We start from the raw sequence: 26,793 nt of genomic DNA, 5'->3' as shown, positions 1-26,793 counted from the left end.
AGATGCAGAAAAAAATATATTCAGTTTGCAACCTGATGGAGGTCAGTATAGGTGGACTAATACAACAAGTCCCACACACAGCTAGAAGCCCAATATTTTTTCAGAGGTAGATGCAGAAAAAAATATATTCAGTTTGCAACCTGATGGAGGTCTGTATAGATGGACTAATACAACAAGTCCCACACACTGCTAGAAGCCCAAATATTTTTTCAGAGGTACTGTAGATGCAGATAAAAATTAGTTTTAATTTGCAACCTGATGGAGGTCAGTATAGATGGACTAATAGAATGATGCTATGCCCAAAAGATTTTACTTCACTAGGTGCAGTAAAAAAATTGGTATTCTATACACAGGTGGTATATCTTGCAACACAGATAGGCTACTCTACTGACTAACACACTCTGCAATAGGCCAAAAAGGATTAGCTTTGCTAGATTCAGCCAAATGCTGTGAAAAAAACTTGCACAGCACTGGCACAGACCTGCCTGGCAAAAACTGATAGGAACTGATGTAACCTAGTCCTGAAAAGGACTCCAATTACAATTAGTCTTTACTCCCACAATCTATCTATTTAAGAGCACAGACCTCCCTGATAAAAGTCGTAGGAAATGCTGTAACCTAGTCCTTAAAAGGACTGCAATCACAACTATTCCCTACTCCCAAGCTATCTGTAGATTTGTGCGAAAATTGGCTTGAAATTAACAAGGTATAGCGCACACAGCAACAGCGGTGCCGTCTAACACGCAGCTGCAGCAGTGAGAAAATGGTGGCGACGGGGAAAATGGCTTGGTCTTATAGGGCAAGGACATGTGACATACACTGCCAATCACACATGCCCTTGCTTGTGTGAAAAAAAGCACTTCGCTCCGTGTGTGCGCTGCTGATAGGCTGACAGATTGCACCTCCCCACTGCAAATGCGGGAAAGAGAAAAAAAAATGGAGATCTTCATTGTTCCTGCAGAGATCCATCCCCTGCCCCTCCCCCCACCCCGCTGTACACTCAAACTGCGTATTAACATTAATTTTCATCATTACTGAGAAAAAATCCAGTTATGATTTTGGTGCACAAACAGTTATCGAACATAACCTCGAACAGCCGAATTTTTCTCAAATTGTTCGTGTTCGCCGAACGGCTCGAACACCGCCCAAAACAGCTCGAATTTGAGATTGGGGAACAGTTCGAGTAGAACAACGCTCATCTCTACTCCATACACACAGAAATGTATGAGATAAACAGGGCTTATTTTACAAAGTGAACCAAACCAAGAGGTGGAGAGATGGTGAGCAGCCGTTCAGCTGCTCATAATTAGAGATGAGCGGTGTTCGACTAGAACTGTTCGCCAATCTCAAATTCGAGCTGTTTTGGGCAGTGTTCGAGTTGTTCGACGAACCCGAACGATTTGCAAAAAATTCGGCTGTTCGAGGTTATGTTCGATAACTGTTCGTGCACCAAAAGCGTGTCCTGCATGTCTGGTGCTATTTAGAGCACCAATCATGCAGGGATTGTCTGCCACTCACTGTAATGCCACAGCCATGGTGGTTGTGGCATTACAGTGATTGCCCAAATCGATGGGAACAGTGCCAACAGTGAAACATGAAAAGCCGGCAATTCATCAGCGCATACACCGGTACCCGACAATTTAGAACCGAAAAAATAGAGCTTCACACATAGATTAGATAGATATAAACATGTCAGCCACATATATATGAAGTACAGTGACAGTGTTGCTTACTGTACTTGTCATTTAGCGTAAAGGATTTATCAAAAAAAATAATAGTGTTTTCATGCACCGTCTCTTTAAAAAAGCCAGCCGGCAATTCAGCATCTGTACCCGACAATTTAGAACAGACAGAATAGAGAATCACACATAGATTAGATAGATAGAAACATGTCAGCCACATATATATGAAGTACAGTGATAGTGTTGGTTACTGTACTTGTCATTTAGTATTAAAATAAAGGATTTATTATTAAAAAAATTGGCGTGGGGTTCCCCTTAATTTTAGGCTCTAGCGGAGGTTAAGCAGACAGCTGGGGCAGATGTTTGAAGCCTGGGAAGGGGGTAATACCCACGGAGCTTCCCAGGCTACTAATATCAGCCCCCAGCTGAATACATAGCCTTTACTAGCTATTAAAATGGGGGACACCCCAAAAAAAATGACGTGGGGTCCCCCCTAATTTAATAGCTAGCAAAGGCTAGGCAGACAGCTGGGGGCTGATATTAATAGCCCAGGAAGGGAGCCATGAATATTGGCCCCCTCCCAGGCTAGAAACACCAGCCGTCAGCCGCCCCAGAAATGGCGCATTCATAGGATGCGCCAATTCTGGCACTTAGCCTCGCTCTTCCACGCTGCCCTGGTGCGGTGGCAGTGGGGTAATAGGGTTGGGGTTGATGTCAGCTTATAATGCCAGCTGACATCAAGCCCAGGTTAGTAATGGAGAGGCGTCTATAAGACACCCCCATTACTAACCCCATAGTCAAAGTTAAAAAAAACACAAACACCCAGAATAAAGTCCTTTAATTGAAATAAAGACACAATCCTTTATTGTTCTAAATTAAACCATACTTACCGTCACGCCCATTCCAGCTGAAGCCAACGATCTCCTGCAATAAAAGAAAAATAATAAAGCAACCTCATCCTTACCTTTCCATGGTTCCCACGACAGCTTCAGCTCTGCTACATCGAGATGACAGGCTGGACCGCAGCAGAACGCTGCCATCCAGCCTGTCATCCCGCAGACACTGAGAAGCGCAGGCATGCTTGCGCTGCTCAGCGTCTCTCTGTGACGACATCCAGATGAGCCGAGTTCATGTCCAATGAACTCGGCTCACCTCATGCACGTCACTGACAGCGTGGGAAAATTCTCACGCTGAAGTGCTGAGTGCAGGAGAATTCTCCCACGCTGTCAGTGATGTGCATGAGGTGAGCTCATGTTCAATGAACTCAGCTCACCTCCTGCACGTCACTGACAGCGTGGGAAAATTCTCCTGCAATCAGCGCTTCAGCGTGAGAATTTTCCCACGCTGTCAGTGACGTGCATGAGGTGAGCCGAGTTCATTGGACATGAACTCGGCTCATCTGGATGTCGTCACAGAGAGACGCTGAGCAGCGCAAGCAAGCCTGCGCTTCTCAGTGTCTGCGGGATGACAGGCTGGATGGCAGCGTTCTGCTGCGGTCCAGCCTGTCATCTCGATGTAGCAGAGCTGAAGCTGTCGTGGGAACCATGGAAAGGTAAGGATGAGGTTGCTTTATTATTTTTCTTTTATTGCAGGAGATCGTTGGCTTCAGCTGGAATGGGCGTGATGGTAAGTATGGTTTAATTTAGAACAATAAAGGATTGTGTCTTTATTTCAATTAAAGGACTTTATTCTGGGTGTTTGTGTTTTTTTTAACTTTGGGGTTAGTAATGGGGGTGTCTTATAGACGCCTCTCCATTACTAACCTGGGCTTGATGTCAGCTGGCATTATAAGCTGACATCAACCCCAACCCTATTACCCCCTGCCACCGCACCAGGGCAGCGTGGAAGAGTGAGGCTAAGTGCCAGAATTGGCGCATCCTATGAATGCGCCATTTCTGGGGCGGCTGACGGCTGGTGTTTCTAGCCTGGGAGGGGGGCAATATTCATGGCTCCCTTCCTGGGCTATTAATATCAGCCCCCAGCTGTCTGCCTAGCCTTTGCTAGCTATTAAATTAGGGGGGACCCCACGTCATTTTTTTTGGGGGGTCCCCCATTTTAATAGCTAGTAAAGGCTATGTATTCAGCTGGGGGCTGATATTAGTAGCCTGGGAAGCTCCGTGGGTATTACCCCCTTCCCAGGCTTCAAACATCTGCCCCAGCCGTATGCTTAACCTCCGCTAGAGCCTAAAATTAAGGGGAACCCTACGCCAATATTTTTAATAATAAATCCTTTATTTTAATACTAAATGACAAGTACAGTAACCAACACTATCACTGTACTTCATATATATGTGACTGACATGTTTCTATCTATCTAATCTATGTGTGATGCTCTATCTTTCTGTTCTAAATTGTCGGGTACCGCTGCTGAATTGCCGGCCGGCTTTTTTAAAGAGACAGTGCATGAAAACACTATTATTTTTTTAAATAAATCCTTTACACTAAATGACAAGTACAGTAAGCAACACTATCACTGTACTTATTATATATGTGACTGACATGTTTCTATCTATCTAATCTATGTGTGAAGCTCTATTCTTTCTGTTCTAAATTGTCGGGTACAGATGCTGAATTGCCGGCCGGCTTTTTTAAAGAGACGGTGCATGAAAACACTAATATTTTTTTTAATAAATCCTTTACACTAAATGACAAGTGCAGTAACCAACACTGTCACTGTGCTTCTTATATGTGTGACTGACATGTTTCTATCTATCTAATCTATGTGTGATGCTCTATTCCTTCTTGTCTAAATTGTCGGGTACCGGTGTATGCCGCTGCTGAATTTGCCGGCCGGCTTTTTTAAAGAGAGTGTCTTCTGAGCAGTTTGTCAGCTTTTGGACACCTTTGCAGGTGTTTTCTATGTGTTTCTATGTGTTTTTGTTTGCCTGCCATTGGTTTTAACGGTGTTCGACGGTGTTCTAAGGTGTTCGACGAACAGTTCGACGAACAGTTCCTCGAACATCCCGGTGTTCGACGAACCGAACCGAACCCGAACACTACGGGGGTGGCTCAACACTACTCATAATCAACCTGCCATGGCTGATTAATTCCTTTTAGTCCTATATCTACTAAAGCATTACTCCAGGATTATCTCCAATCATTTATGTGTCTAACAGCCACCTTACAGTATATAGACACACAGCTCCAGAAATATTTGGCCAATGACTGAATCTTCATGGTTTCGGCTCTGCAGGCCATTATTTTGGATTTAAAATGAAACAACTGAGATGCAATTGAAGTGGGAACTTTAAAGTTTAATTAAAGTGGTTGAACAAAACTATCAGCGGCTCAGATGTAATTGGACAAATTCACTTTCCCATAAATAAAATGTCCATTTTTAACCCTTTGTAGAGAATCCTTTACAGGCAAGTTGGAGGTCATGGATGTCGCCAAATGCTGGGTTCCCTCCTTTGTGAGGCTTTGCCACCTTGACTACAGTGACTTTAGCTGCTTGTTTTGGCTCTTTCTGTCTTAAATTTTATCTTCAGCCTGAGAAATGCGGCTTGATGGGCTGAGATCTGATGATAACTCGGCCATTGCAGAATATTCCACTTTGCTTTCACAGGATGTTTTGAGTCATTGTCCATCTGTACTGTGAAGTACTATCCAATCAACCTTGCTATATTTGGTTGAATCCGAGCAGAAAGTATCACTCTGAACACACAGGATGCATCTGGGTGCCCTTGGAAGCCATGCATGCCCGCACCATCACACCGCCTCCACCATGTGTTACAGAGAGGATGTGCTGTGCTGAGGATCAGGAGCCGTTCCAAGCCTTCCCCATACTTTCTTCTTCCATCCTTCTGGTACAAGTTGATCTTCGTTTTGTTTTTCCAGAATTGAGCGGCTTCTTTAGATGTTTTTAGGCAAAGTCTAATCTTTCCTATTTTTTAGGCTTATTAATAGTTTGCACCTTGGGATGACCTATCTGTATTTGCTCTCATGACGTCTTCTCTTTATGGTAGACTTAGATTCTGAAACCCTGACTTCCTGGAAAGTGTTCTTCACCTGGGTGGATGTTGTGAAGAGTTTTTTCTTCACCATGGAAAGGATTCTGCAATCATACACCATTGTTGTCTTCCGTGGATGTCCAGGCCTCGTTGAGTTCCCAAGCTCACTAGTGCGCTCTTATTTTTTTTTTTTTGCAGAATGTACCAAACTGTTTGGCCACATCTAACATTTCTGCATCTCTCTGGTGGATTTCTTCTTTTTTTCAGTCTAATTATGGTTTAATTCTCTTACATTGAGAGTTCCTTTGACCGCATGTTGTGGATTAACAGCAACAGTTTCCAAATGCAAATGCCACACCTGGAATCAGCTCCAGACCTTTTACCTGCTTAATTGATGATGCATTAATTCATTAAAGAGCTTTTGAGATAATTGTCCAATTACTTTTAGACCCTTCAGAAAAAGGCAGCTAGATATTAAAGAGCTGTAATTCCTAAACCCTTACACCAATTAGAATTTAAGCCCATATTCATTATATAACTGTATCGTGAATCTGTTTTGGTAAACAGCTAAAATGCCAAAACCTATCAAAACCTATGTATGTGACGCCTCAGTCCGTTGCAAGCCCGTGATTTACCCTGGGTGTTGGGGGACTCGGTGTCGGGCCCTGTGATGGAGAGATGGGATGCAGCCGTGGCCCGGGCCCGACCCGTGCTCAGGGCCGTCACATTAGAAAGAGATGGTGTGGGCTTGTCCGGGTTGAGTGGCTGATTAACGACTATGCCACCTGTGGTGCCTGGTGAAGGGCCACCAGCGCCGCTGCAGTCCGCTGAGGCCTGGTGTCATGGTGGCCAAAGTTATTACTGCTCCCCACAGGCAGAGCGTGGCCTCAGGGCAGAGGGACAGGATGGATGGGGGTAGTAGTAAAGGAAGAACGGGTCCCGCATCCCGCGGTGTGGCGCAGAAATAACAGTCGGAGGCCATAGGGGTGAACTTCCAAGGCTTTACTCACTTTAGAGATGGCAGAAGGAAGGCGACTCCCTGCTCCTCATGGAGTCCTGCGGTCACCAGAAACGGGGGTCCGACAACCTCCGAGTAAGTCCAGCATTCAGTTGCGACCTTACACCAGAGTGTTCCAGAACTACAGACCGAATCCTTTCCTGTCCGTGTGTGTGCAAATAGGCCGGGACTCCCTCTGAACTCCTTTCAGAACAAGGGCACGGGTGGCAGCTCCGCTCCGTCCGATACCCGGTGGGATCCTCTGGGCCTAACCGGGCTTTCCCGTCCAGGACGTAGAGTAGCAAGGTCGGGTGTCGGGGGCCGGTGCCCCTTTTGCAGCCGGAGTCCCTCTGAATATATCAGGTGGGCGAGGAGAGGTGGCGTACACCGCTCCATCTGCATCCTGCCTGAGATCCATTTGCCGTGGAGCCACACTCTTAAGCTCCGGGCCTTCTTGATCCTGGTCCTTGGCCGGGTTGAGACATTCCTTGTCTACAACCTACCTCTCGTCCCAAGGCCAGGGTACGAGGGCTGTGTCCCTTGCCGGTGCAGGCCCACACAGGATCTGCGCTCCCGGAGGGAGGTCACATTACACACAGTATTTGACAGCACAGAGACCAAAAGAACTAAGATCAAAGATGGCTTTGTATTAAATATGAAATTTAAAGTGTAACTAACTTGTAAGTCCTCCACCCTCACCCACTAACTGGTTCCCCTCACTCTTGGTTCCCCAGTCTCCCTGTAACCAGGGGAGCAGCATCTAGTGCATACTAGCTCCCTCTGGTGGAGAAATGTGGTGTTGGATGCAAAAGGTTAGGTCACGACTATCACACTGGCCTTACCTCAGAGGAGGAACACTACACTCCATTATAGAAGTGCAGCATCCCTGTGGCAGTCGAACCCTCAGGGGCGCCACATGTACACATATATATATATATATATACAGTACAGACCAAAAGTTTGGACACACCTTCTCATTTAAAGATTTTTCTGTATTTTCATGACTATGAAAATTGTACATTCACACTGAAGGCATCAAAACTATGAATTACCACATGTGGAATTATATACTTAACAAAAAAGTGTGAAACAACTGAAAATATGTCTTATATTCTAGGTTCTTCACAGTAGCCACCTTTTGCTTTGATGACTGCTTTGCACACTCTTGGCATTCTCTTGATGATCTTCAAGAGGTAGTCACCGGAAATGGTCTTCCAACAATCTTGAAGGAGTTCCCAGAGACGCTTAGCACTTGTTGGCCCTTTTGCCTTCACTCTGCGGTCCAGCTCACCCCAAACCATCTCGATTGGGTTCAGGTCTGATGACTGTGGAGGCCAGGTCATCTGGCGTAGCCCCCATCACTCTCCTTCTTGGTCAAATAGCCCTTACACAGCCTGGAGGTGTGATTGGAGTCATAGTCCTGTTTAAAAATAAATGATGGTCCAACTAAACGCTAACCGGATGGAATAGCATGCCGCTGCAAGATGCTGTGGTAGCCATGCTGGTTCAGTATGCCTTCAATTTTGAATAAATCCCCAATAGTGTCACCAGCAAAGCACCCCCCACACCATCACACCTCCTCTTCCATGCTTCACGGTGGGAACCAGGCATGTAGAGTCCATCCGTTCACCTTTTCTGCGTCACACAAAGACACGGTGGTTGGAACCAAAGATTTCAAATTTGGACTCATCAAACCAAAGCACAGATTTCCACTGGTCTAATGTCCATTCCTTGTGTTCTTTAGCCCAAACAAGTCTCTTCTGCTTGTTGCCTGTCCCCTTAGCAGTGGTTTCCTAGCAGCTATTTTACCATGAAGGCCTGCTGCACAAAGTCTCCTCTTAACAGTTGTTGTAGAGATGTGTCTGCTGCTAGAATTCTGTGTGGCATTGACCTGGTCTCTAATCTGAGCTGCTGTTAACCTGCGATTTCTGAGGCTGGTGACTCAGATAAACATATCCTCAGAAGCAGAGGTGACTCTTGGTCTTCCTTTCCTGGGGCGGTCCTCATGTGAGCCAGTTTCTTTGTAGCGCTTGATGGTTTTTGCAACTGCACGTGGGGACACTTTCAAAGTTTTCCAAATTTTTCGCAGTGACTGACCTTCATTTCCTAAAGTAATGATGGCCACTCGTTTTTCTTTACTTAGCTGCTTTTTTCTTGCCATAATACAAATCCTAACAGTCTATTCAGTAGGACTATCAGCTGTGTACCCACCAGACTTCTGCACAACACAACTGATGGTCCCAACCCCATTTATAAGGCAAGAAATCCCACTTATTAAACCTGACAGGGCACACCTGTGAAGTGAAAACCATTTCCGGTGACCACCTCTTGAAGCTCATCAAGAGAATGCCAAGAGTGCGCAAAGCAGTCATCAAAGCAAAAGGTGGCTACTTTGAAGAACCTAGAATATAAGACATATTTTCAGTTGTTTCACACTTTTTTGTTAAGTATATAATTCCACATGTGGTAATTCATAGTTTTGATGCCTTCAGTGTGAATGTACAATTTTCATAGTCATGAAAATACAGAAAAATCTTTAAATGGAGAAGGTGTGTCCAAACTTTTGGTCTGTACTGTATATCTATGTATGTATGTGTATATATATATATATATATATATATATATATATATATATTTGCAGCCGGAGGACAAGTCCTGGATGGAGTGCGTCTCCAAGCTGCCTAGCCTTGGTGATGTGAAACCCGGAGAGCAGGCTGACCTGGATTTTGGGTCCAGGTTTTAAGAACGGCCACTAGAGCTGGGTGGAACAGGCCGTTCCCATACCTCCAGTTCCAGGCCTTGGAATGGCCTATTTAAGGCAGTCCAGCTGCCTCATTCAGTATCTGAGTGTAGAGGTGGAAACAACTCTGAGACTTTGATCAGTTGGCCAGAAACTGACCAAGTGTGATTATATTTGGTGGGAGCCTGACTAGGTCTGCGAAACCTGTTTAAGATATATGAACTGTTTTGGTTATTTTGTTCCTTAATGCCAGAGAAAGGCTGATTGTTTTTCTGTTCTGCTGGAAGTTTATGCACTTCAATAAACGTCCCTGTTTGACCAAGAAACTATGTGCGTCTGTGAATGCTTCCAGCTGCCTAGAAGTAAGTGAATCCTTACAAATATATATCATATATGTACATCATACATATACAGTACAGACCAAAAGTTTGGACACACCTTCTCATTTAAAGATTTTTCTGTATTTTCATGACTATTCAAATTGTACATTCACACTGAAGGCATCAAAACTATGAATTAACACATGTGGATTTATATACTTAACAAAAAAGTGTGAAACAACTGAAAATATGTCTTATATTCTAGGTTCTTCAAAGTAGCCACCTTTTACTTTGATGACTGCTTTGCACACTCTTGGCATTCTCTTGATGAGCTTCAAGAGGTAGTCACCGGAAATGGTTTTCACTTCACAGGTGTGCCCTGTCAGGTTTAATAAGTGGGATTTCTTGCCTTATAAATGGGGTTGGGACCATCAGTTGTGTTGTGCAGAAGTCAGGTGGATACACAGCTGATAGTCCTACTGAATAGACTGTTAGAATTTGTATTATGGCAAGAAAAAAGCAGCTAAGTAAAGAAAAACGAGTGGCCATCATTACTTTAAGAAATGAAGGTCAGTCAGTGTGAAAAATTGGGAAAACTTTGAAAGTGTCCCCAAGTGCAGTTGCAAAAACCATCAAGCGCTACAAAGAAACTGGCTCACATGAGGACCGCCCCAGGAAAGGAAGACCAAGAATCACCTCTGCTTCTGAGGATAAGTTTATCCGAGTCACCATCCTCAGAAATTGCAGGTTAACAGCAGCTCAGATTAGAGACCAAGTCAATGCCACACAGAGTTCTAGCAGCAGACACATTTCTTCAACAACTGTTAAGAGGAGACTTTGTGCAACAGGCCCTCATGGTAAAATAGCTCCTAGGAAACCACTGCTAAGGAGAGGCAACAAGCAGAAGAGACTGGTTTGGGCTAAAGCACACAAGGAATGGACATTAGACCAGTGGAAATCTGTGCTTTGCTTTGATGAGTCCAAATTTGAGATCTTTGGTTCCAACCACCGTGTCTTTGTGCGACGCAGAAAAGGTGAACGGATGGACTCTACATGCCTGGTTCCCACCGTGAAGCATGGAGGAGGAGGTGTGATGGTGTGGGGGGGCTTTGCTGGTGACACTGTTGGGGATTTATTCAAAATTGAAGGCATACTGAACCAGCATGGTTACCACAGCATCTTGCAGCGGCATGCTATTCCATCCGGTTTGTGTTTAGTTGGACCATCATTTATTTTTCAACAGGACAATGACCCCAAACACACCTCCAGGCTGTGTAAGGGCTATTTGACCAAGAGGGAGAGTGATGGGGTGCTACGCCAGATGACCTGGCCTCCACAGTCACCAGACCTGAACCCAATCGAAATGGTTTGGGGTGAGCTGGACCGCAGAGTGAAGGCAAAAGGGCAAACAAGTGCTAAGCATCTCTGGGAACTGCTTCAAAATTGTTGGAAGACCATTTCCGGTGACAACCTCTTGAAGCTCATCAAGAGAATGCCAAGAGTGTGCAAAGCAGTCATTAAAGCAAAAGGTGGCTACTTTGAAGACCCTAGAATATAAGACATATTTTCAGATGTTTCACACTTTTTTGTTAAGTATATAATTCCACATGTGTTAATTCATAGTTTTGATGCCTTCAGTGTGAATGTACAATTTTCATAGTCATGAAAATATGGAAAAATCTTTAAATGAGAAGGTGTGTCCAAACTTTTGGTCTGTACTGTACACAGCGGGTGAAATGAGTAGAGGCTTATATCAATGGAAGGGGGTGTGTGATAGTCATGGAGAGTGTGATTTTTGCAGTAGAGCTATATATGTTATTTTTGGTTCTCTTTGTACTTTCAGGTGATTGTAATAGACGGTGGCATTTTGTTATCATCGGTGTCTTAGTAGTATTATTGGTAACATCACTACCAGGACTCTGGTATTTCATGAAAAGAGGTGAGATTCTACAATTGAGGACACAATTTCTTTGGGAGATGATATATATATTACTCTATATGTGTATTACCGCTGCACAGAAAGCGCATTTACAATGTAGCAGAGGTAGGTCATTTTCTTTTGCAGCAAACCTGCTCATGAGTTAAAGAGGTTGTCCACAACTTTTTACATTGATGGGCAATCCTTAGGATAGGTCATCAATGTTTGATCGGCTGGTGTCCGACAACCAGCTCCCCTGCCGATCATCTGCTATCGGTGTCGGCGGCGGCCAGAGGTACCTTGCGGAGTTGGCTGTCTACTTGTAGTGGCCGGGGCTTGATAGTGCACATCTGCCTCCCATTCAAATCAATAGGAGGTGGATATGTAGTATCCTGCGGCGGCCACTATCAGTAGACAGCTAGCTCCGCAAGCAAGTACCTCCAACCTGCCGACACCAATAACAACTGATCTGTGGGGGTGCCAGGTGTCTTACCCTAGCCAATCAGACATTGATGACCTATCCTAAGGATACGTCATCAATGTAAAAGTAGTGGACAACCTCTAAGTATTATGCTTGGTACGACATTGTTTTCTTCATTATTTTGTGTTTTAAGAGAAATTATAATTCATTCAGCAGTAGACTTCCTCTAAATCTCCTCTCCACATGGCCATTTTTCATATTTTCGCTTTGATTTTTTTCCTCCCCTTCTTTCAAGAACCATAACTTTTTTATTTTTCCGTCCACATAGCCATATAAAGTCTTGCTTTATGGCAGGATGAGTTGTCATTTTTATAGGACACCATTCGTTTTACCAACTTAGGTACTAAAAAAGCAGCAAAAAATATTCTAAAGGTTCAGTGAAAAATTAAAAATTAAAAATGCATTTCCACTATTGTTTTAATGGCGTTGATCATGTGCGAAAAATTACCTGTTAACACGATACTTTAGTTCAGCACAGTTATGATGAAACCTAGTTGTTGTTTTTTTTTTGTAAGAAGTAGAAAAAAAATTGGGGATTTATATATATATAAAAAAAAATAAAAATCTGTCTTTTCTATTTTTTCCGCTTTATAGTGTTTACTGTATGGGTTAATTCCTTTTATATTTTGATCGGACTATTACGGATGTGGTGTTTTTTTTTCTCTTTATTTTAACAGGGGGATGAGGAACGCGATTCACATTTTTAGATCTTTTTGTTAAAGATTTTTAACACTTTTTTTTTCCTTAATTTTTTTTACATTCTTCTGCAGCCCTTCATGGGACTTTAAGATGCTTTCCCTTGAGTACAGTATTGCAGTATATAATCAAGATGCCGTTCCCCTAAGAAGCCCAGCCCACAAGAAAAAAGCAAAAAATACCATATTAATGAGAAATCTGCAGCTATTACTTTCCTCATTCGTCTAAGTTGCTACTACTAAGGGCTTATGAAGACTACTGTACTTTTGGTCCGAGTGTGATCAAAGAAAACATCTGATCGCAGTCCGACCATTGCTATTCTATGGGGCCATTTTTTTCCTCGGTGGAAAGAAAATCACTGCGTGCCCAAGTTGATTCCGTAAATCGGATCACACTTGACCATACAAGTCAACGAGTCGGTGGAAAAAAAATCAGACCTCACTCGGATGACATCATGGACTGACAGAATGGAGAAGATGGAGAATTTTTCATATCTATCTTCTCCATATCTTGGAAAATCATATAGCACGGTGACAATCTCTGACCACCGAGTGTGATCAGCATAATCGGGAGGATTTTCTCGGATATACGGCCAGGTACCGCTAGCCTAATACAGATTACTTAAATTTCTCTTTAATTCGTAGATTCCCAGAGGTTTCAGGTGGGTCACATTCACAGGCTGCGGACTGAAGAGAAAGTCAACTTTTACTGCACGGCTTCCAATTGTCCTCAAGATGTGCGGGTGACTTGGAAGATTCAGGAGAACAACGGAGAGATGATCTTAATCTCAGCTAATAACCAGGAAAGAGATGAAGAAGCTGCCCTCAAAGTCAGAAGTGACTACACTGTGGAAACTGAGCTATCACAGGAGGATAAACTCCACCACGCCATCTCTGCTCTGAGCTTCACACCGGTTGTCTCCAAACACAAAGAGATCGAGGTCTCCTGCAGGTTCTTCTGTAACAGGAGAAGTTTGGAGAAGCGTCTGAAATGGAGCTTCAATTTCAGTAAGAGAATTCAGTGTCTTCCAAATAGTTTCTTCTAAATTCTCTGTTGAGCTGCAGTATTAATAATCAGCAAGAAGAATATGAAGATAACACAGATTTACTGTCATGAGGCCCAGGAGCTTTGCACTCTGAGAACACACATTATCATGAGTCTGTGCCTGTTTTAGTATTTTCCCTCTTGATGATACTTGGTTTTTGGAGAACCTCGGATTTACAGACACACGTAATTAGTGAGTTTTGTTTTAAGCCCGTTTTTGTATGTATTATCTTTAACTTTGATGTCTTTTTTTCTAGAAAAGGTAGAACTGTCCGTCTCTGGGCAGATGTCTCTGGGCGACAATGGAGACGTCCTGTGTTCTGTCTCTCTGCAGAATTTTTATCCTAAAGATATTGAGTTAAAATGGAGCCACGGCCTCGGACCATTCCAGGAAGTAGAGACATTTCAGGAGACATTTACCAAGAATAATGACTTTACTTTTAATGTGAGAAGTGTTTGTAGGGTTCCTGGTCGTCTCTTCAAGGATCAAGGATATAGAGTACGAGCCGCATGGTGCCATGGAACTGAAACTGGTCAACAGGAGGTGTCCATCACAGGTAATAACCTTCTTCATTACATCTAGGAATTCTTCATTATAGAGTGTAGGTAAAAAAACAAGTATTCAGAACTCCACAGTAACCCTCCTATGGTGACTTTACACTTGTCCCTCAGGTTAGGACACTTTCGTTGTGTATAATCTTAAAGAGGTTTTTCCATCTGAGACATTATTGGCACATCTACAGTATCTTGAGAACTTGCATTTCGGTGGACATGGAGATGTGGCAGCGAATGTTTCCTTGGAAGTTTTCTAGAAGTCCTATACAAGTGTAAGCAGAGAGGTAGACCAGTCTGGCCTCCTCTCCTCTACCAGTGGTGGGCGACAGGGACCTGTTCTCAACGCAGATGTGGGTCTCACTGGTGGTGACACTTTTGGTATCACTTTTCTATCCATTTTCGAGGGAGCAGCTGCAGAGTTTATTACATCGTGTCGTAGGTTTCTGATAAATAACGCTGAACCCGCTGTATGAATATGTATTTTTATACTGTATTACAGACTCTGATTGGCGCCCAGTGATGGGAGAGATTGAGAAACCGGACTTCATAGATGGTAAAGAAGCTAAACTGCTTTGTCGAGTCTCTGGCTATTACCCTGATGTTCTGGATGTGAGATGGTTAAGAAGAGATGCAGAAAGTCAGGAGTTTCAGATTCTATCTGCCAATGACAAATACAAGATCCCAGTAATGGAGGCCACACAACAAGAAGACAAGACGTTCACCTATACAGCCGGTCTGATGGTATCTGTGTCAGCGGCAACAGATTATGGGGCGGAATTCATCTGTCGGGTGAGACACCCCAGTCTGAAGACACCTCTGGAGAAGAGGACAGGAGAAATCAGGGTGATGGGTGAGTCTGGATATCTTAATGTATTTGTATATAATGTCAGGTTCTGCTTTAGGGTCCATGTATTAAAGATGTAGAAAGTCCATCAGAAAACAAGTACAAAGTAAAAAAAGCCTCATTAACCAGACAAATCCTCAGATCCCAAGAGTAGGGAGGAGCGGACCCGTGGATGTTCGGGTTTGTCGGGTTCAACCAAAGTTTGGTTCGAGTACCAGAACTTGAATCCGATCCCCATAGAAATCAATGGGGTCCCGAACTTTGGTGCTGTAAAATGCTCATAGTAAGGGCTTGGAGGCTGCAAAAGGAAGCAACATGGGGGTAAGAACAGGACAATTGCCTTGCAAACAAATGTGGCTAGGGATATGACATAAAGGGGTTTTCCCACAAGCAAAATTAATTTTAAAAGTTGATTTTCATCAATAGATCTTGGAATAATAATAATTTCCACAATTATATGCGTTTAAAAAAATGTTCCTGTGCTGAGATAATCTTATAAATGTGCCCCTGCTATGTACTGTGTAATGGCTGTGTCTGACCGTACAGGAACATACCACATCTCCTGGGCAGGGGAGGAAGAAAAAGAGTATACAGATATTAAAGCAGGGGATCGCAGCTGATTCTTTTTTTTGTGAGATAAAGCAATTCACTGCCTGTTTTTTAAAAAATGTTTTACTTCAAAGAATGAATTATTTGGGATTCCGTGCTGTAATGTCTGTATATTCTTTTGCGTCCTCCCCTGCCCAGGAGATGTGGTATGATCAGACTATGTTCCTGCACGGGCAGACACAGCCATTACACAGTACACAGCAGGGGCACATTTATAAGATTATCTCAGCACAGGGACTTTTTTTTAAAACACATTCAATTGTGGAAATTAATATTATTCCAAGATCTATTGATTAAAATTAACTTTGTTCATGGGAAAACCCCCTTTAAAATAACATAGAATAAAATAGTAATAATAATTTTGAACCAGGAGGCAGAGGTTCAAGTGGAAGAGGAGGTTGAGGGGGAGATGGACGTGGTGGTGTAGGTGGCAGAGGCGGAGTTCTTTTTCTTTTTAATTTTGGGAGGCCCCAAAACATTGGGAGTGGCAAATAGAAAGAACAAACTGTGGTGTATATCAATGGCTGGATGCGGATGGTATATTTTTCCATTCCGCCAAAGGTACGGACAAGTGCGGTGGGATCCAAGCTTGGTTCATTGTAATGAATGTGAACTTGCCCACCTTGGCTGTGGACAGGTGGATGTGCCTATCTGTCATCACACCCCCAGCCGTGCTAAACACACACTAGTCGCAGGGCAAGCCAGCACCTCCAAGGCGTAAAGGGCAAGCTCAGGCCATGTGTCCAATTTGAAGACCTAGAAGTTAAATGGGGCAGACCCATCACTCAGTACATGGAGATGTGTGGACACATACTCTTCCACCATGTTATTGAAACACTGCCTCCTGCTAATACAGACCGTATCACATGGTGATGCTGGATATTATGGCGTGCTGAAGAAGGTTTTCTACATTTCGGCCGTGCTAACCCTCTCTTACGAGGTTGTGGCGGTGCTCCAGCTGTGTTGGTGACTTTCTCCTCCTCTGCTCAGGAATTTTGAAATGCTGGACCAGGGATAGTGGGTGGGTAGGGGGTACTTCCTCTTTCTCTCCAGTGTTTGGGGGATGGACAGCTGAAAGCTTCCATAGGACGGTGTTGAGATGCTCGGTGACACTGCTGGTGGTGGCGCCGTTGCTCGGGAGCGGGAGGAAGAGGCCGAGACTACAAGAAGAGGAAGCAGGAGGAACCTCAGATCTTTCCTGTTTTTTTCAGGTGTGTACTCCACTGCAGCTCATGCTCTGCATTCAGATGCCTCGTTATGCAGGTGGTGCTCACTGCTCAGGTTAAAAACATTTATGCCTGACTCCAGGCTCTGATGGCACCGCATGCAAACCACCCAAGTCTTGTCTTCAGCACATTGCCAGAAGAAATGCCATGCCAGGGAGCTCTTTTGACCTGGCTTTGGTGTGTTCAGTACAAAGGTATATCTAGGTCTCCTAGCACCCAGGGCAAGAATTCAGTTTGGCGCCCCACCTCCCCCCCACTCCTTCCACAGCACATATGCGATTTGCACACTAAGGCCACGGCCCCATTATCAGTATTTGGTCAGTATTCGGTCAGTATTTTTTCTCAGGAGTGGGAGCCAAAACCAGGAGTGGGTGATAAATGCAGAATTGGTGACTTGTTTCTATTATAGCTTGTCTCTGATTGTTCCTCACCTGGTTTTGGCTGCCACTCCTGAGAAAAAATACTGACCAAATTCTGACCAAATACTGAGAGTGGGGCCGTGGCCTTAGTCACATGCTGACGAGCTGCTCTTCCTAATTCTGAGAGAAGCAGGAAGAAAAGCTAGTTACGTGACCGTAAGTATGAAAATCGCATATGAGTGAAGTGGCCGTGTGATGACTGATGGAACCTGCAAGCAGAGCTGAATCCTGACAGTGGGGATATTACACTTTAATTTTATAATTAAAGATATCATCCAGGTTTGATATGAAAGTCTGCAGTCACTGTATGTGACTGCAGGAGTCTGAATTCTCACAATGCATGCAGTGATTCTCCCTTGGCGTGGTGAAAGTGGACGGTCATGTCACCACAACTATGAGATTTGTATACTTCTGGCCACATTACGACTAGACTTAAGTGAGGCCACGCATGTTTAGTCGGCATGTGACTGCATGTATACAAATCGCCGGCACAAGAGAATCCCGACAGTGTGCAGTGTGCACTATGAGAATTCAGAAGTCTGCAGTCACATAGAATGACTGCAGACTCATCACAAACCTGGACAACATCTTTACTGCTCCTAGCAGAAATAAAAATATGAGAATTAGTCAGTATCACAAAAACATTTACATCCAGGAACCTTATAGATGACGTTGTTTCTGGAGTCATTCTCTTTCCTCTTCATCTTGTCCAGACGCCATGATGACTTTTCTCATCCACAGCTCGTCTCTGCAGACCTCCAACTTCTCCGGTCTTCTGCCGCACATCCCAACACGATGCCCTTAAAGATACAGAGTCATTATAATGCTCCTGAACAAAAATATCTGCCCTACGCTGAACCCCTGAATATATAATAGCCCCTCACTACATTCCCTGCACAAAATGTGACGCCACATTGTCCCTCTTATAGTACATGCCCTCCACACTGCCCTCTCCTTACCATACTGGGCCCCCTCTTCGTCCTCTCACACTATGTCCCCTCTATAGGGCCCAGTCTCTATACTGTGCCCCCTCATCACACTCCACCCTCCTTAGCATACTATTCCCTCCAGGCTGTGACCTTACACTGTCCCCTCATGTTACCCCACACCCACTACTCAGTCTCTTTTAATGTGCCTGCACTCGCTCCCCACAGATTAAACCTACCCTTCACACAGAATAAATCCCCCCCATCCACACTGAATAAATATTACCCTCTCCACACTGAATAAATATTACCCTCTCCACACTGAATAAATAGCCCCCTCGCACAATTAATAAATAGCCCCACTGCACAAGTAATAATTGGCCCCCCTGCACAATTAATATTTGGCCCCCTGCATAATTAATAAATAGCCCCCCCTGCACAATTAATAGCCCATCCCGGGCTGAATCCGGTGTCTTCAGCTCCATAGCCACAGGAGCACTTACCACTGTTGCTCTTTTCTCCTGTGGGCGCAGGCAAGTGAAGTCAGCAGCGAGATCACATGACCTGATCACATGACCTGATCACATGACCTGATCACATGACCTGATCATGCTGCTGACGTCGCTCTGCGCCGGCGGTCACAGCTTCAATTGTTCTTGCGTCTGCAAGTCTGGGAGCCGGCACACTGCAGCTTCTGTGAGTGGGCTGTCAGCTTGACTCCCGCTCAGAGAACGGTCAAATCCCGGTCAGGGGGCGGCAGAACATTGCCGCCAGGGGAGACACATCGGACCACCGCATTAGGCTGCGCCCGGGACACATGCCCCACCTGCTTCTCCCTAGATATGACGCACCCCCTGGGCCGTGGGGTACTCGGTAGCCGGGCCAGTCGTTGCTGGGGATGTCATGGTGGCAGCGACCCGGTCCGTGACCCAGGGCGGTCAATTAAAGGAAAAGTAAAAGGGGAATAAAGTTTTTGGAGATAATGTTTGTGACGCCACCTGCAGCTATATGGAGCCGCCGCTGCGGTGCAGATCCACTGGAGCTGATGGTGACGCAGCAGAGTTGGTTCAGCTTCAGGGCAGTATATGAAGAATTGTGGAGGTAGATGTTGTTGGTGCAGTGTAATGCAGGGCTGAGGGCGCAGATAATCACCAGACAACAAATTAATGGCGGTTTCCTCTATCTTTACTTGCGGTTTGTCAGAGCAGACCGGGGCACGGGTACTAGCTGGTGGTGGAGGTCCGGGCGGCCTAGAAGCAAGTTGGGTGTCTACCTCGCCAGGTGGAGTTGTAGGCCTTCCTTCTGCACTATTCTCTTTGACCATGACGCTTAAAGCTACGCTCCAGCCCTCGTTCCTGAGTAAAACGTCTATTCCTCACCCGTATGGCAGGCAGCTCGGGCCTTCTTCAAGTGTCGCTCCCACGTGGCGGTGCTGGGCCCTATGGTGCTGCTGAGCCGCGGTCTCCTGCCCTCCAGATTTAGCTGCCGGGCCTTCAGTTCCCGCACAACCACGGACTCTGGTGTCTGATTCCCTTGCGCTTCTCTCTGGGGCGATCTTGTTCACAGCTCCCTTCTCCAGGTCCTTCCTCATCGCTCTCCTGTCTCCAACACTTTCAACTAACTCTTTCTAACCCCACCTCCAGGTTCCAATTTAAAGGGGAGGAGCTCTGCTTTCTGGTCTGGAGCCAGGAAAGTGTTGTATTCTGGTATACCTGATCAGGGGACCCCTCCTTGCTTCTAGGCATGGCATCACCCCCTGTGAGGGAGGCAATGCCACTGTGGCAACCGGACCCCTGGGGTGCCACAGATACGCCCCTTGTTCAGTAGATCGGCACGATGGCCAGTAGCAGCCTACGTACTTGTTACTGGTCTGCTGCTATGCTTTTGAACCCTGCTCCCTCTTCTGGTGTGCAGATGGAACTGCGTGACCTCCACCACCTCTTCCTCCGAACTGCCCATGTCACTCGGATAGCCTTGACTCCATGTCCGGTACAAACCCCGAACTTTACAGTTCGGGTTCAATATCTTTACTTAGGAGCAAACTTAAAAGAAACAAAAAATAACAATTTGAGGTATGGTATTGTAACATTCCTGGCGGCGCGCTTGTATAGTGCACCACCTCCCACCATGCAAGACCGCAATCTTACCCATCAGTCCAGCCTGCAAACCTTGCTCCAGTTCAGCCTGCAAACCTTGCTCCAGTTCATGCTGTGTGCATGTCTCTTGACTGACTGCTTAGGGCGGCGGCCCGGATACTTCCTGATTCTTATAGCTGCTGTGGGTGCACCTCTAATGCGTCTCCAGCCTATTGCTGTGAGTCACTGGATATTTAAACCCCCTCCACCCAGAAGGAGGTGCCTGAGCAACACCTTCACTCAGTTTGTCTTTGCAACTGAATTGCCAGGTCCTGTCCTGTATCTAGTCTGTTTCTGCCACCCTGGGGGCCGTATACCCAGGCCTGTTACCTGTATCTCTGACTTCTAGTCTGTTCTGCCACTCTGGGGGCTGTATACCCCGGCCTGTTGCCTGTATCTGTGACCTGTGACTTCTAGTCCATTTCCACCACCCTGGGGGCCGTATACCCAGGCTCGTTCCTGTATCTCGTTGCAGTATCAGTTCCTGTCTGAACTGTCTCTTAGCCTGTTACCTGTTTTGTCTCTATGTCCGTACCCTCCCTTTTCCTGCAGTGTCTGAACCAGTACCTAACTCCTACTCGTTGTCTCTGTACTTCTGTTTGTGAGTTTTGTGTCCACTCGCTACTTCATTGTAAGCACCTTGTGTGTATCTGGTTCTGCTTGTCCCTTTTCACTTCCTCCGTATCTACCTCCTGTGTTCTAGCCATCTTCCTGTATCTTTCAGTCTGTTCCATGTGAACAGAGCCCTGTCCTCTCTGCCTGCACCGTCAGCCCTGTTCTGCTCTGCCTAGCCCATCGCTCCGGCGGTTCCTCTCTGCTCTGCCTTGTTCACCGCACCTGCAGTTTAGTTCTGCCCTGCTTGCTCACCGCTCTGGCGATTCCCCTCTGCTCTGCCTAGCCCACTGCTCCGGCGGTTCCTCTCTGCTCTGCCTTGTTCACTGCACCTGTGGTTTAGTTCTGCTCTGCTTGCTCACCGCTCTGGCGGTTCCCCTCTGCTCTGCCTAGCCTACCACTCCGGCGGTTCCTCTCTGCTCTGCCTTGGTCACCGCACCTGCGGTTTTGCTTCGCTCGGCTTTCTCACTGCACCTGCGGTTTCGCTTTGCTCTGCCTTGTCCACCGCTCCAGCGGTTCCTCTCTACTCTGCCTTGTTCACCACACCTACGGTTTAGTTCTGCTCTGCTTGCTCACCGCTCCGGCGGTTCCCCTCTGCTCTGCCTAGCCCACCACTCTGGCGGTTCCTGTCTGCTCTGCCTAGCCTATCGCTCCAGCGGTTCCTCTCTGCTCTGCCTTGTTCACTGCACCTGTGGTTTTGCTCCGCTCGGCTTGCTCACTGCACCTGTGGTTTCGGTTTGCTCTGCCTTGTCCACCGCTCCGGCGGTTTCGCTCTGCTCTGCCTTGTCCACCGCACCTGCAGTTCCACTCTGCTCTGCCTTGTCCTCTGCTCCGGCGGTTTCACTTTACTCTGCTTGTCTACCGCATCTGCGACTCTGTTCCTGTCTCCCAGTCTGTACTGGACTCTATCCAGCCTGCGCTCCAACCTGCTAGTACCTAACTGTCTGCACTTCAGCCGTGCTTGCCAGTACTTTCCTGTCTGCATACCAGCCGTGCTTACCAGTACCCACCTGTCTGCATACCAGCCGTGCCTGCCAATATCCACCTGTCTGTATGCCAGCCTAACCTGCCTGTTCCTGTTCCCCGGTGTGGGTCAACAGCTGTGACCGGGATCTGACCTGGAGTAGCACCTGGTCCCTCTGCTCGGTTCCTCCTTGGTTCACGGAGTCGTTAGCCGCCGTGCGACCTTGGTCGGATCGGGTTGATACTTAGTTACGCCCCTCCAGGCACTCCTCGGTTCATGGTACACTAGGATCACTAATCACGCTCACGCCAGTCAGTCCGGGCACGAGCGTAACAGGTATTTGGGAATTTAATTGCAGTGTTATGTAGTCTTTTTATGAAATAATTGGATGCTGCACACAATTTCCACATTTTATAATGGTATTTTGTGAGCTGTGTATGGAAGCTTTGTCTTAGTACTAAACTCTACTACAGAGCTATTTAATGTTATAACACTCAATAGGCCACTGACCATCAGGGAAAACTGCAATGTTACTTATCTATCACTGTTACCATTTTAGGCCTCACACAGATATCAGTGATTTTTCTCATATATAAATAAAAACAAAACAAAAAAAAACAACAATTTTTCAATGTTTAATCAGTTTTTACCATCTCGATAAACAAAATCCACAAGATGCATATCTACGCTGCAAAATAAACCATTGGGAGCAGAAAAATTTGGCAAAATTGGCAATGACAGCAACTCCTAAAAATTGCAATATTAAAAAAAAGGTAGAAATATTGGAGTTTTAAGCTTGAAAAGTTATGTTTATCAATACAAAGTTGTAAAAAACTCACAAGCAATAGATAAAGACGACTGACACATGTGCATAAAAAGAGAGGCTATTGCTGAACGAAGAACCCCAACGCACGTTTTGCGTGTTTAATGTATCTTGCTTCCTTGAGGGTGGGAATGGTGTACTCTCACTAACGAGCAGGACCTTACATGTGATCAGCGTCAATCATGTGACCAAAACACTGCTCAATGATGCATGAAAAAATACTCATACCCATGTGTGCATAAAAAGAGAGGCTATTGCGGAACGAAGTACCCCAACGTACGTTTCGCGTGTTTAATGTATGTTACTTCCACAAGGGTAGGAATGGTGTACTCTCACTAACCAGCAGGACATTAAATGTGATCAGCGTCAATCATGTGACCAAAACACTGCCCAATGATATTGATATAAACGGTGCGTGCGAACTATGCCGCAAGCACCCTGCACTCACCACCACCTACATCAAGGCAGAATTGTGTATGCGCGGGAGCTTGGATGCATCACCGTGGCATGTGCAAACACCGTTGAGACACAGAGGAAGCGGCACAAGCACATATAAAATCAAATGGGTGTATGAATACTTTGTGTCTAATACTGAAGATGAAGGCAAGTATATAGCGATATCTTCACTCAATATCCAAAGAACAGGTGAAAGGGGGGTGGAGACAACAATAAGATACACATATACAAATAAGAAATGCCTAAATAACACAATGCATGTAAACAAAGACAAAGAGCAAAATTTCCTGATGCTCCTCTTGTCTTCCTTGGGTCATCACAAAACTCCTTCTTAAGACACATACAGAAATATCGTGTAGAATAAAGGAACTGCCCAAAAGAAAAACACAATCTCATGTGCCCCAAAAAATATTAATAATAATTTGAAGAGGTTTTCCTACCCATTACAATTTCTATAATGTACAGCACACGGATGTTATCACTAATGCATTGACGAGTACGGGAGATTTTGATCTTTGACTTGGATAAAATCCAGACATGATTTTGTGTCACCCAGGGGGATATAGGGGACTCGGTACCCGGGCCTTTTACTTTGTTTAGGAGGTCACGGCAGTCGGCTCCCGGGCCCGTACTCTGGGTCTCTCTTTAAAAAGGGGTTTTTAGTGTATAGTTTGTCTCGTGACGCCACCTGTGGTTTCCGGTAATGGTTACCGGCACTGCAGCAGACCTCCGGGGGTGATGAAATGGCAGCTGGGATGTTTCTGCTCCCCACCGGCGGAGCGAGCCCCTGGGACAGTGGAGATGGAAGGGGTGCAGGTGAGAGATGGCCAGGTCAGGGGGAATGACGGACACTCACACAGGGGATTCGCTTCAGTACCTTTACTGGTGTAACGGCAGGTATGGTCCAGGGTACTTGGTCAGAAGGGTGCACTTCAGGACTTCTCCCCAGTGAGCGGGTATAAGGCCTCCTGATCCGTGTCTCCCTCTCTCTAAGCTTCTAGCCAGCCTGCAACTGGGCCTAGCTTCTGTGTTGTGTTGCTCTCTCACCTGACCGCTTGGTAGTAGGACCTTTCTTTGGCAACCACTATTCCTGGACGTCGGGGCCTTCGTGGTTCCTAGTCCGGTTATTGCTGGTAGCTTCAGGATGACCAGGGGTCTGGAAGCCTCCTGGTAAGCCAGTTGTCCCTACTGGGTATAGAGGACCCTGTAGGCACGGACCCAGTGTCCGGATTGTGTCTTGGGGCGAGCCTATGATGCTCCTCTGCCCCCTCAACTCCTCTCTCCTCTCCTTACTGCCTCCAGCCACACTCAGGGCCCTCAATTCAGCAGCAGACGTGCTGCGTCTTCACTGCTCTCAGTGGCAGCACACTCTCTGAACTACCAACTAGCTGCACTGCCTGGCTCCACCCTCCATATATATATATATATATATATATATATCCCTATCAGGGCTCCCTCTGGTGGTATGAGGCGGAAGGGTGGAGGTGTCTGCATGTAATGAGGGCCTCTTGTGGAGAAGTCCATCCATGCACCCTTTTGGGTCCTGTGGTACCTGTGAACAGCAGGGTGACACAATTTCCTTTGCAGACACATGGTCCGGACATTCGAGATCTGAGGCAGCAGTCCTAATTACTGGGTAAGATCTGTGGCAGCGGTCCTAATCACTGGGTAAGATCTGTGGCAGCGGTCCTAATTACTGGGTAAGATCTGTGGCAGCGGTCCTAACGACAAACACTGACAGCGCACACTTTAACCCTTAGCATTCCATCATACCGCTCCTCTCCTTTCTCTTCTCTCTTATATGACGCTATTACTTTTCCCCGCCGAATTAATTGGATTTTTTTTTTTTTTAAATATACATGTAAATTCTCTGTAAATAATTGCTGGGAAATCTACATAATGAAGAATCTCTGCTCTTACTGCAGAAATACGGGAGGAAGAAACAACGTCTCCAGCTATGAAGAGGATAATAAAAAGGAAAACCTAATCTGATGGGGAACACAGATCGTGAGTCCCAATAAGGACGGTGATGATGTCTGTAAAGCGACATTGATTTTTCTGGCTAACACGGTACCACAATATAACTCTGTATTGTTCTGTCTGTGGATAAATGCTTTGATAAGAATGACGCCTGTTACTTATACTCCACGACGGACGCTTTAAAAATACAAGATAAACAATTCCGACTGTTTTTCTTCATTCCGCATCACTAAAAGTGGATTAAAAAACGTTCCAAAAAGTTCCAGGCACCCCAAAATGGTGCCAAGGAAAATTACACCACTGGTTGTAGTTTAAGGGGTAACATTTCTCCTTGTGGAGAGTGACACGCCAAGCCTGGCAGTGAGTGAAGACTTATACGCCATGTGTGCTCCTCTGGGAAATATGCTAATTGTCTTTTTTATAGAGGAAGAGGACTTGAACTCTAGCGCCACCTATTGGAAGCAGCGATCCTAAAAGTCAATATCGACTCTTTAACGAGTCTTGCAATATAACTTAGGATAAAAATTTCAATTTGAAACGGTGTTTCGGGGTGTTGCCTCTCATCAGTGTAAAGTATGAGATCTGATTTAGCTAAATGAGAGGCTCTGGACTGGGTCCAAGGGGTAACATTCCTCCTTGTGGAGAGTGGCAAGCCAAGCCTGGCATGTCAGAGTGAGGAGCCGTATAAGCCATGGCTCGTTAAAGAGTCGATATTGACTTTTAGGATCGCTGATTCCAATAGGGGGCGCTAGAGCTTTGTCCTCTTCCTCTCTGAAGAGGCAATTTGCAAACCACATTTTGAAAAAAAGACAAGAAAAATGTTTATTACCCATAACAACCACTTTCTGTCTGTTCTGTCCAGGACCCATTTGTTTTTGCACCTTAAAGCAGAGTTCACACAAGTGTAAGCAAAATAATCTAGAAAAAAAATGTCACTTATGAACGTTTATTGTGCTCTGTATTTCATGCCTATATTGCACCCGCATGTCTGATCTTTCATGTATCTGTATGTTTTGTGCACAGATCTTACCGGAACAATTCAATAAATAAAAGGTCAAACAGAGTTTTCTATCCTAATAATTGTAATGGATCCGGGAAAAACACACGACATCCGGATGGTGACCGGCGTGTGATCCGTTTCTCGTGCACCCACTGATATAAAATGGGCGAGTCTGATTCACAACACATTACCACAGTGTGAACAGCCCTTTAGAGATGAAAAATTCTTATCAACAAATTACCCGAAAGGTAAATAGACCCTTTATAAGAGATGCAATAAAACAGGACTTTTAGTCATTTTAATTAAAAGGTGGTCTATATTTATAAATACTAAAGTGAACCTGTATTATAGCAATGTCTCACAGGGTTCCTGGTATTGGAAACCTCCGTTCAGCCAGAAATCTTCAAACTACTACT

General features: G+C 45.4%; 1 protein-coding gene across 2 annotated transcripts in view; it reads left to right on the top strand.

Annotated features, from left to right (window-relative positions):
* Positions 1–26,440, top strand: part of LOC141162507 (uncharacterized) — a 48,029-nt gene extending 21,589 nt beyond the window's left edge. For both annotated transcript variants that reach the window (XM_073648683.1, XM_073648682.1), the window contains 5 exons: positions 11,533–11,628; positions 13,429–13,791; positions 14,086–14,385; positions 14,883–15,233; positions 25,323–26,440. In XM_073648683.1, the coding sequence (XP_073504784.1) occupies positions 11,533–11,628; positions 13,429–13,791; positions 14,086–14,385; positions 14,883–15,233; positions 25,323–25,384 (1,172 nt within the window). In that variant the 3' untranslated portion in view covers positions 25,385–26,440. The remainder of the gene's footprint in view (positions 1–11,532; positions 11,629–13,428; positions 13,792–14,085; positions 14,386–14,882; positions 15,234–25,322) is intronic.
* The last annotated feature ends 353 nt before the right edge of the window (positions 26,441–26,793 follow it).

Source organism: Phyllobates terribilis, unplaced genomic scaffold (genome assembly GCF_046119375.1).
Source record: "Phyllobates terribilis strain yellow unplaced genomic scaffold, ASM4611937v1 Scaffold_9__5_contigs__length_417890890, whole genome shotgun sequence".
NCBI lineage: Eukaryota > Metazoa > Chordata > Amphibia > Anura > Dendrobatidae > Phyllobates > Phyllobates terribilis.
This window is presented reverse-complemented; position numbering and strand designations above follow the sequence as displayed.